Genomic DNA, 12401 nt, shown 5'->3' with positions numbered 1-12401 from the left:
ATTGTATCGGAATCTGTATCAAATCTGAAAAAGCTACATTGGTGCATCTCTATTTAATATTTAACTTAAATTCATGCTGTCTTTCTGTTATTGCTTTTCTGAATGCACAGCCCGCACATATAGTACTGCAAGCATAAAATTTTGGCCCTTTGCATTACTGTACTGTACCCTCACCGCCTTGTTATTTTCTTGCACAACTCTTCTCTCAACACACATCTGTACATGAAAGTAGTGACCTCTTGGACCATAGTGGGGAGCTGTAGCCAAACACCTTTGTTGGTGATCAGCCTCGCATGGCTTTTATGAGGTCATCTGTGGATGTTGTGAAACTGCTTTCAGTGCACGTCCTTGTGTAATATTTCCAGCAATAACTCAAATTTTTCAGAAAGATAACATCCGTGGGTTTTTGTTTGAGCATCTGCAATAGATAATAAATGATGGAATAATTACTGTAGAACTTTTGAGTGAGGCAAGGTAGGTCGCTCTGTTCTTCCTGTTTGGATGTGTCTGTCTCTCTGGCCTATGTTAAAGGAGGGTAAGTTTATGCAGACCCCCAGGAGGGATTGAGAAACTGAAAGGAGATAACAGGAACAGCGTCTTTCCAAAGAATTGCCAACTCCTCTTATGTGTCCACTACAATCACTGGTGCACACCATTAGTTATGAATCCTAACAAGTCTCAGACAGGATGTGTGGACCTTTTTAGGATTAAGTAGAGGTCAAGAGTCTTCCTCCTAAGGCTATGAAGCAACCATTTCCCAAACAAATGATTTATGAATTGATTCCAGAGCTTTTAGTGTTTTTAATAGTTGCCATATTTATATGATACATGCTCACTCGCCAGTTTTGACTTTTGTTTTTGCTAGGAAAGTACATATACATTACTTATTCCAATTAAGGCAAAGCAAAATAAAATCTATCTATCTATCTATCTATCTATCTATCTATCTATCTATCTATCTACCTATCTACCTATCTACCTAGAAATTAGACCTATTTATACAATGCATGGTCTGCACCAATACTAAAGTTTAAACTAAAGTATGATTTATTGGTTTGTGATAAATATATAATAATGTGTATTTTGTATTGTTATTTGTATATATTTACATTTTGCCTTGAAATTGTAATGGAACATTTTTTTCTGTCTTTTTATGCCATTATAGAAACCATTGAAGAGAGGCTTGCTCCACCTACTTCAGAAGAAATTGCAAAATTGGAAGAGTTCATTCCATCTAGATTGACATGTTTAACTTTTCATCAAGTTTCTTTGACTATTTCAATGGCAGAATTCAACCTACTACACACACTAATGCCTATTATCATGGGGCAAAAGGTAACAGAATTATACATTGAACTAAACAAGATAATTTTGCTTGGTTTAGAACATTTTAAACATATTTTCTTTCTTTTAGGCTGTCCAGATGCCTCTCCATATACCAGTGTTTCAGCCTATGCGTCCTCTTCCTTCGGTGCAGTTCAAAGTGGAAAAAGTAAATGTTGAGCACTCAGTGCCTATGTATGCTCCAGAGCTCATCAGCACAGTGAGCAGCCTGAGTCAGCCTTCAGACAATCTCCTGCACCACTGCTATGCACATCTCTACCTCAAGGTGAGACATGAATACCACAAATTACATTAGAGATCTTTAAACTAAAATAAAAAGATTGAAATATAATAAATATGGACACATTAAAAAGTCAAGACAGCACAAATACAGAAAAAGTTAAATACAAAATGTAATGTCCAATTTCATATTTAGTATTATGCAAGGCTGATTATAGTAATTTAGATATAGCCATATATATGACCTCTTTAACTGAAGTGTAGAGATGGTGTGGTAATAGCCATAAATGGACTTAATTAAAAGCTTACATTTCCGATGATTGATTACTAAAAAAAAACCCATAGCGTATCCTTGAGCGTATTCATGGCTGATGTTTTATGAACCAATCTATATACAATTTAAGTAGGTGTTTGAAATAGGAATGCCATATAGCACTTTTCACAGCTTCACTGCATCATGACCTTTGTGAACCTTTTAGCGGCTCTGATGACCCCTTTTCACCTGGGCATAAAGAGCTCACCACTGTTTTTGTGAAGCACACCAGTCCCACTCTGGACTCTCTCATTCAGGAGATGACTGGATGTATCAAAATATTCAATTAGAAAAAAAAGGTGAATTCTTTCTAATCACCAAAGTTCTACTATAAAATACCTGGCAATTGATATCTATGCATGCATCTCTGTTCAGGGAAAAGATCGGGCTCTGATCTTGAGATTTAGAACGGCAAACTGTATTCTTGTTAAAAATAAAATGAACTCTGTTTATCTATTACGTAGTTACTATGGCTGAATAAATGAAGAACTATTTGTTCATTTTGAAGTCTTTGTTCAGTTTGTTTAGGAGGCCGCCTTGGGTGCTTGTACTGCCCAAGCATCTAGACGTCATCCTCTTGGATGTGTTTTTTAATGGTAGAAGGCAGGATGTTTGGTGGACTTCATGCTGGCAATTCTTATCACAGGGTCAGGGTGGGGTCGTGTAGTCAGTGGCCAAGGCCCACACAGACCACGCTGTTAATCAGCCTCTGTATCTACAATGGTATTATTTCCCTCCTTCTGGTTTTTGGCAGTGAGATCATGACAGAGTGGAGGTCACTGTGGCTGCATTTCACCCAGTTCAGGAAGTGATCCGAAGTGGGTTTAAACCATGGCTTATCTTAGTCTCTATTTTATTGATGCTGTCAGAGCTAGAGTGACTGACCCACTGGTAATGGTCAGCTATTGTCTCATTATTTATGATTGTTTACTAAATCCAAATTATCAACCACGAGGCCATTTAAAAACACAGAGGTTGCATCCTTCACTGACTAATTTGTTTAACAATTGTGCCCTGTTGCTTTTCTTCAGGTGTTTGGTTTTCAAACTGGTTTGACATGTCAGGACAGCACTGGGGCCTTCCTCCCTCTCATCACCATCATACCCTCCTTTAGCACTGCGCTCTATGCCAAACTGATACAGCTGCCGGAATACTGGTGAGTTGGACTTTTCTGTTGAGTGTTACAGTGAAATTGAAATTTAAAAAAATATATTTTTTGTAGAGTAATAATTTTAGGATTAAATGGATTTCATTCAAGATAAAAACTTATAGAAGCCAGAGTATAGTATAGTATAGTATAGTATAGTATAGCTGAGAGAACTACACAAAATGACAGATGAATTGTAACTTAAGGACAGGGCAGTAAAGCGACCAATATAGTTCTTAATTCAGCAAATAGCAATATCCCCTGAATCTCTAGTTTTAAGGTCCCACTGGCACACTATCAGAGCATTTCAATGATGGATGAGGTCAGTGGCTATAGGGAAAACCACACACATAGAGTAAGTATGTATTTTCGCACATGGTTTTACACAATGAAGGAAAGGTCAGTGATGGAAAATAATTTTGTAAATCCCTGTTCATGTACCAGACAGAGGATGAGTCATGGGTATGTCCCTTGGAGAGGTAACGCAGAGTTTGAAGCTAAAAGAACACACAAAAGCAGTAATAACACATAGAAACTGGTATTAAAATTACATAAAGAAAATTGTATTTGGTAACATCCCAGTCAGTGTGTCTTTAGAGTTGCAAATCCTCTTTGCAAAAACTGCACTATCTTCACTGGTGGCTGTCAGGTTTAGATAAGCAAATTTGTATGAATGTAAAATGATAATTTGTGATTTCTTCACATTTTCTGTTTAATTGTGACACTCCTGCCTTGCCACATTACTCATACTCAGTGTCCAGCTTCAGTTCAAAAGTGTTTTGTCTGGAGATAAGTCAGACAATTTATGAAGTCCTTATTTCAAAACCTGAATCTGTTCTTGGACCGTTTCTCGCATTGCGTATTGGGTACAGGGTTTTCAGTGTTGCCTTAATATGGTATGATGTTTTTCACTATAAGCTTAATGCAAAATGTGTTTTTCCCAACTCCAAATTTCTAATGAGGCATTTATTATTAGTCCATTAGGTTCTTGTATTGAAAATATATACATTGTTTTTAAGTTGCTTTTATTAGATTTTGGTTCTTAAACTAAAATAGTTGCCCAAACTGAATTGATAATCTGATAACATAGAATCAGTCAAGGCAAGGCACTGCTTTGAGTACATTGCAGTCATAGCAGTCATGGTCTTAACCTGATGTCATTCTCTTCATCAGTTTAACCTTAGCTTGATGTTTCCGACACATGTTGGAACTAATAAAGGCAGTTACAGTTGTGTTGTCTGACTGCTTCCCTGTACAGGTTAATAGGGCTCAGTATTAGTTTGTTGGATTAGAGGTTTGAAGCCTGTCATTACATCCTGACTGACTCATATTTGACCTTGTTAGTTCAGCTTGTCTTCTCTCCAGACGTGTGCACAGTGACAGCTGACGATGTGCTCCTGTAAGAATGGCGATTAGCAAATTCAGTACAGAGGTGAAAAGATCCTTATAAAGAAATCTATGACTGTTTTGAACCCAATTTAGTAACAAGTTTTTGTTTTGGACTCACTGAAGGTTGTCAAGATAATAATAATTTATAACATTAATTTGGTTATTTTATGTTTGCTGTGTAGGGCTGTTTACATACTTTTCCTTACATTACATATTACAGGTGCACTGCACAACATTTGAGGATACTAATTTCCATGGAGATGTTATTGCTTTGCCTGGAATATTCCATGATATGATATTAAACATATCTATCAGCATGTATTCATTACGGGTGTTTCTATTGCCCAAAAATACAATGATTCCTTTTGTGAATAGGGCTGATTCTCCACAGATCTGAATTGTATTGTTGTGTTTTACTGCAACCTGCAACTGTGGAACATTCTAGACAAAGCAATAATGTTTCCATGGAGATAAGCATGTGGTGGAAAATAATACGCAGTGCACCTTTAATCATTAATTAACTGGCCCAAATAATTCAGATAGCCATCTTTTTATTTCTTACTGACCAGCGAGAGTATTGTAAAAAAAATTACTTTGTATATGTGGGGAGACAGGGACATTTTCTTTGTAGTATTCTCAGATATTCATACAATAAGTGCCAACTTTTAAATGAGCAATAATATATAATCTCTTAATCTTAGCTAAATCTAGTTAGTCGTACAATGGTCCTTCTTAAAGCTTGAGTGGAAAGTGGTAGATAAGAGCCAAGAGATGCACTCCAGCAGGTGGTAGCATTTAATTTGACCGGATTGGTGTTTGTTTGGGATTGACTTTCAGCACTGATGTAACTATAACAACACTGGGTCTCACTTTGTGTTCAGACACTGAGCAGGGCCACGGAGCTTTGAAGTTTAAGACATTATGAAGTCAGGAGCCTGAGCCGTCACTAAGAGTTGGAGAGTCCTTGGTAGTTTATGTACGTTCTTGGATCATTTCCCCTTTTATACATTTAGGCCCTGGTCTGAAGCGAATGTTGAGTGACAGTGCAGTAGCTCACAGTTGGATACACTAAAGGTAACGTCATGACTATTTCTCTTCGTGTGGTTTCACTATGTTTTGGTCAGGCGTTTTCTTTTTCCACAATACATCTTCTCATGCCACCCCATGTAAGTAAATATGTTAGAGACAGCCTTGGTTTCATGTAGAAGATCATAGTGAATTTGCTTTGGACATATACAAGGCCAAACTGCAAAGGGTTGTTTTTTAGGATGCTGCATGCCCAAAGACTGTGATGAATAAGCTATAAGGTCTGTTGCGATATAAAACTTTGAAGTAGATAAAACGATAATATAGAATGCCATTTTGTCACTGACGCAATAACCCAAAAACAGGATTTCCCCCAAAAAACTATTCACTATGTACAGTATTATTAATGAACATGAGGTGCACTTATTTATTCAACCCTCTACAGCTCTATCTTCAGAAAAGAACAAAAAGTACCCCACTAGTACAAAGAAATACCCATGATACACATGGACCCCCAAAAATGATTGTTCCATCTAATCATTTATTGAATGATATAGTTACCTGTCTGCCTGTAAAATTTAGAATGATTGTAACTTATACATTTTGTCTGTATTTTATTACATGCATTAATTTATAGATTTTAATTATTATTATTAGTGCTGTCATGCGATTAAAAAAATAGAGAGATTAATTAATTATGATCTGCAATTAATTAATCTAATTAATCTCATTTTAATCTCACCTAAAAATTGCTGAGAAAAGCCTTCAATTTGAGGTATTTTCATTTAAATTCATTATTACATTATTGTGGCAGATCAAAAGACTGATATAGATTTAAAAAAGTGACTTTATAAAGTCATTTATTGTTTAACAAATCTCTCCAAATTGGCTGTTGAGCCTAAGTCTCCATGAATAAGAAACTGTTTGCTGTAAAGTAGCAAAGACGAGGAAATCTGAACATAATAACTTTTGTCTACTTAAAGACAATAAAAAGTCCAGTCTTTCCTTAACCATATTAAAAATATTATTGATAGAGAAATGCTTTATATATGAGATCACTGGTGTTAGTCCTTGTTTTAGTCCTGGTTTAGACCTGCTTTAGTCCTACTTTAGTCCTAGTTTAGTCCTGGAATGGATTAATCCTGGTTTTAGTCCTGGTGTTAGTTCTGGTTTAGTCCTGGTTTAGACCTGGTTTAGACCTGGTTTTAGTTCTGGTTTAGGCCTGGTTTAGTCCTGGTTTAGTCCTGGTTTAGACCTGGTTTAGACCTGGTTTAGACCTGGTTTAGTCCTGGTTTAGTCCTGGACTGGATTAGTCCTGGTTTTAGTCTTGGTGTTAGTTCTGGTTTAGAGGCGCACAGGACGAAGCGCGGTTTACGCCGCGTACGCGAGAAAACACGATCCACACGCGGCGCACGGGAGCACGTCGGTGTCCGCGCAGTAACTACGGAAGGAAACGTGGTCCGCGCGTTCTCAGGTTAATGACGATGATGAAGGTGTGTGTTTGTTTGTGTGTGTTTGTGTGTATTTGTGTGTGTTTGTGTGCGTGTCCCCTCGTGTCGCAGGTCACTATAGGACAGTAGTGCAGACATCATGAGTCTATGCAGGTTGTTTTCACCAGTGACATTTAAGTTGTAGGCGATATTATATTTGTTATTTTCTTTTATATTTCACGTTGGGAGAATAATTTCCAAGACACGAATGTGTTTTTACCTGTGCACTGCTGCCTGTGTTCTACTGGCTCTTCGACCTCGTCCATTGTGCGACTGACGCCGCCAACGTTAACATGACGTTTACGTTGCTCTTACTGCGCGCGTTTTGTGTGGGTTTCCGGCAATGAGTGGAATTACCGAAATAAAAAAAATGTATAAATGTGTTTTTGTGTGTGTGTGTGTGTGTGTTGTTGTCCCAACAACACATAAAAACAGGTTTTATAATAAAGCAACTCGCATACAGAAACAGTAAAGTTAGAGATTAAAAATGAGATTAACGCGATTAAAAAACATAACGCGCTAAATATGACTGTAATTAATTAATCGCAATTAACGCGATAATTTGACACCCCTAATTATTTTTTTTTTTTTTTTACATACGTAGCCTATGTATTGGGCTGTAGAAATGTTGCATCAACTCAATAAAGAGTCTTAAAGGGGTCTGGTAGTTATAGCTATTATCCACATATGTTATAAATGAGGGCAGTAGCCAAAGGACAGCAGGGTTAGATGTGCCACTTGAACAAGTCTCCCCAAACGCTAACCTCAGCCTCCACATATGTGCGCTCACACCACATAATACTTCTAATGTCGGGCCACCTGACAGCAACCGCATATGGGACTGGGACCCACCAAGAGCCCCAGCGGCAGCAGTGCAGTGTGGCTCGTCACGTTACAGGCCATAATTCAGCGCCACACCAGCTTTTATGTGGCACTTTTAACAGCCTCTGTTCCTCACTCTGCTATTTCTGAGGGGGTACTTTCTAAAACCATATGGCATTACAGGTGCATGTGCTAGAGCCTCAAAAGAGACCACTTTCGTTTAGTCGTGTCCCTGAATCAATCTGACTGCTTTTCCCAGATATGTCATTATTGGTATAAGATCATTATAATGTCAATGGTTACTTTGTATTTCCCTGGACTTTTTATACTATGTTCATTCCATTGGCTGGTCTGATAGTCTAGACTCTACATCAAGCTGTGATTTATGAAGGGTGCATGAGCTCGGCATCTGAGGCATGAGGCTTCTGGTGCGAATGCCTCATTACTTCTGTTCATAGTTATTCAGAGCAGCTCCTGGTTTATGTTTGAATGCACAGACCAAAGGAAGACAAGCAAGCAAACCTGGATCTACTACATTCAAACACTGACTGTTACAATCTATCCAATGTAACTGTCAGTGTTGAAATTGTACATATATAAGACTCATTTTGACTCCTGGTGACTGTGTTTATTTTTAGTTGTATTTTGAAGGTAAAAATTAATAAACATGGCTATTATTTAATCCAAATAAAGCAATATTGTAGTTGCCCAAGTACCTTTTGTAGTTAAAAAGCCAAGTGTGTATGATCTACACATTGATTTTTGTTATTTTTTAAAACATAATACCTGACATTTTCATGGTTTTATAAATGAATATATTACAATTACAATATTACATACATATCAACACAAATCACCATTAAAGAAATATGTCCTCTAAAACTTTAATACTTATATATAGATTCACTTTGACTTTTCACTTCAAATAGCAAATATTTTCAGAGCAACTTTTCACTACATGTTACAGCTGAATAAGAGTTTGCTCCAACAAGTAGCCAAATGTATTAACAGGTGCGTAGTATAAAGCTGGACAGTGGACAGACAAATGATGTAATATTATTCCAAGTTTTCCTCTGAAACCTGGTGGAGTCTGAAACCTGGGGGTTGAAACGTCATGTTGAACAGTACAATGCTTATGTTTTCTTACCACATCTGGATTCTGACAGTTTTATTTGGACATGTGTTTAATACAGATCAATGGGCAAAAATAAAGAATCTACTGTGTGACTTCATTTACTAATATCATGCTCATACATCGTAGCAAAGGATAATCATTTGTTTAAATAAAGACTCACAAATGTCTTTTTAGCAATTCAAACATGGATTTTATGTTACATTACGTATTGCTACTTACAGGATAGTGAGAAAATTTTGTTGTCAATTTATATCAAAATTGTCAATACGTTTTTTTGGTTTTTTTTGGTTGTCTTTTTTGTTTTGTTTTGTTTTGAACCTAGACTGAACCAAGACTTCAACACAGCTGTGTGTGTCTGAATTCTGCCTGAAATAATATATGAATGTCTGCGCTGGTCATCTGGATGCTGCAGGGAGGGAACAGTGGGAAATGGTGAAGGAGTAGATGGATTATCAGCTCTGAGTGGATTATCATCTTCAGTGGTGTACATTCCTCTGTCCTCAAGTCACTGCCAACACACTGCAGCACTGCTTCCCAGGAACAGCTCCGGAGCTATTCTACTTAGAAATTAATTGGTATGAAGGTGGCTGGATTTACAAATCTGCAAATGATGAACATGATCATGTTTTGTCATCACAAATTGACCATATTAATCTTGTGGCTTAACAACTGTTCCTAGCAGTTATACCTGTGTAACTGAATCATTTCACTACTACTGTAAGTGAGACATTTTGGTAACCACATAAATTTAGTAGTTAGATTGTAGAGTTTGTTATACAGTCTACTTTTGTGCCTGTCTGGGCTATATAAGATAAATAAAATAACATTCTTAATTACAGCTTTGTTGTTTTGACTTGCAAAGATAAAATTTGAGCTGGGGCGGGTTGAATAAATAACTTCTCTGACTTGGATGGATACAAACTAACTAAAAGCATTTCATTTAGCTATTTATTCATTATTGGAGTTCATGTTTTTCTGATATTAACATTTAGTTTATTTTTTAAGATAATCCTGCTTTTTCAGTTATTGTGTCATATGTGCATATTGTAATTTCAGTATTATCATTTACAATCTGTATTTCCTTCAGCAATATGTTGCACAAAATGTGTTACCGTGACAGGCCTAGCAGCATTTATCATGGTGTCTCCTTTTATTGTTTAGTCTCAGTTCTATTGGTTGATGTATTTTTAAATAGTCTCATTCAATCTAGTCATGGAAGGAAATGATCTGTGGTGGTTATCCTGGACAGAATAAGTGTCAAGAGGAAGACAATGATGTGATTGAAAATGTAGTTGAAATTATACTGTCTATTGTATTTGGATAAAGGTATTACATGTCCTCCACAGCTGTATTCACTGGACAGAGGCAGGAAGCTACACTCTCTTACAGTGTTTTTCTTTAAAAGCCGATGAACCACGTCATGGCCATTTTCTCGCCTTGCACTCCACAGCTGTCCGCACAAGTTGATTAAAACATTTCTTTTAGTAATCCCTGTGTAATGAAGCCCTCTCCTGAGATGAGACCTCAGTGTGTGCATGCGTGTGTGTGTGTGTGTGTGTGTGTGTGTATGTATGTGTGTCTGTGTCTGTGTCTGTCTTTGTGAGCTTTTCTCACTGTGTGCTCTTTAGGTCAGCTCTGTCCAGATGGAAGCATGGGGACAGTTTTGGGTGAGCAGAAAATGTTCTTGGAAAGCTCTGCACTGTTGAAGACACATCAGTCAACAACCAAATCACATTTATAATTGCTACAAGCAGCTGACAACTATGATGAACTACAATATGCTGTTAAAAGTGGGTGCAGTTTTGCCTTTATAATTACTGTCTCACATGATTTGTACATTTTGCAATGAACCAGTAGTTATTTAATAATTTATTTGGGATTTTTATGCTAATTGGTGGGTAAGACATTGTTAGCATGACAGAATTTGAGCAAGGGCCCATATTATTTTATTTTCTGATCTATGTTGTAGTGTTGTTTCAAAACAGAAAACAGTGTTCCACCTTGTGATGTCATGAGATAATGCAGGAATTGCCACTTAAAGATAAAAAGTAACTGCCAACCGGAAAAATGCAGTTTCATGACATCACAATGTGGAACAGAGCATTTTGGACTTTGGAGATGAAGATAGACTTAACAGTAAAGATTTACTCAAGCATGTGTGAATGAAACAAAACACAAGTCCAGGTTTGTTTTTGAGGAGGTAATAACATTCTAACATGTCTTGAAGCTCACAAGAATCAATTTTGTGTAATATAGAAAAAGGCAAGGAAAGTAAATGCTCCTCTTCATTCACATGTTATTCCCCTTGATAATTCATTAACTTTTGAAGTGATGGGGGAATTCTGCTATTGTTCAAGTTTAAACAGCAAGGAGTCAAAAGCTGGATGCTGTTAGTCCTCTCTTCCCTCTCTTTTCAGGCTAGTTCCCTCCAAGGATTCTCTCTAAACAGCAGTACTAACAGATTAGTTTAACAATTACACTGAATGTTTATATTTCCTAATTAAGGCGAGGTGTGACAGTGAAGGATTAGCGGAAAGTCTAGATTGGAGTTATCTCCAGTTCTGTGACGGTGGCCATCTTCTGTGTCTATCTCACAAATATGTCAGACTGTAATGGATTATATTGGCTTTGTTGCAGACTTTGTAAATAGGCCAGTTAAGAGAACGAGAAAGGAGCACACAGTGATTTAGCCTGATCTATTTTTTGAGTTTACAAACATTCTGAGTGCCTTTCTGTTAATTATGTAACTAATCTAATTTATTCTAATTGAATTTATTCTAAACTTTGCATTGTAAGAATAATGTAAGAATAATGAATAAAACAATATACATGCATTACAACAATGCAGTTTCAAACTTTTATTATAGTTTGGCTGATCTGTTTTGGAGGAAGGCTTGAGCACCATGTTAAATTGTCTTATGAGCTAATGCCTATTTTTCATTTTATAAAGCCATCAAGAGGTGTCTTTTAACCATCACAGCTGCATTTGGGAAATAAAACCACATGTAAACAGCACACAGGGCATATGTTGTGATAATAAGAAACTGTGTGTAGCCCCACTTCTGCATGCTGTTTAAACCATTTGACCAGCTGCTTCTGGTAATACTCTTTCAATCACTAACTCTGACTACAAAGGCGTCAGCATTTCAGAAAGAAATTTGTGCCATATTTGTTGGGTCATCACCATACCCTGTCAAAGCCTGTTCAATAATGTCTCTATTTTCAGGATAACTTTTACTTCATAACTAAACTAACACTGAATTTTCACAAGCCAGAATCAAGCATGATCGTGATTTCAGATTTGTTTATTTCAGTGACACAAAACAGTGTGAAACAAAAAGGAGCTCATTGGAGCTCATTGTTAACCGATCATTTATAAAATCACATTTCCCTCACCTCAGATTAACAAAGTTTACCGCTTTGCTCATTGTTTCTGCATAAACCTGCAATATTTTTCAGTCCCCCCTTTTTTACCTTTCTTTTTTACTCATAAGCTGCCATTTTATTTGAATTGAT

General features: G+C 36.9%; 1 protein-coding gene across 1 annotated transcript in view; it reads left to right on the top strand.

Annotated features, from left to right (window-relative positions):
* Nucleotides 1–12401, top strand: part of LOC110171426 (intermembrane lipid transfer protein VPS13B) — a 289785-nt gene that overhangs the window by 28632 nt on the left and 248752 nt on the right. The window contains exons 14-16 of the mRNA XM_055163864.1: nucleotides 1166–1335; nucleotides 1415–1609; nucleotides 2908–3032. Coding sequence (XP_055019839.1) covers nucleotides 1166–1335; nucleotides 1415–1609; nucleotides 2908–3032 — 490 coding nt within the window. The remainder of the gene's footprint in view (nucleotides 1–1165; nucleotides 1336–1414; nucleotides 1610–2907; nucleotides 3033–12401) is intronic.

This window comes from Boleophthalmus pectinirostris, unplaced genomic scaffold, assembly GCF_026225935.1.
Source record: "Boleophthalmus pectinirostris isolate CB_2022bp ecotype Guang Dong unplaced genomic scaffold, ASM2622593v1 HiC_scaffold_6, whole genome shotgun sequence".
In the NCBI taxonomy this organism is placed as follows: domain Eukaryota; kingdom Metazoa; phylum Chordata; class Actinopteri; order Gobiiformes; family Gobiidae; genus Boleophthalmus; species Boleophthalmus pectinirostris.
Note: the sequence above shows the minus strand (reverse complement) of the source record. Positions and strands in the feature narration are given on the sequence as shown.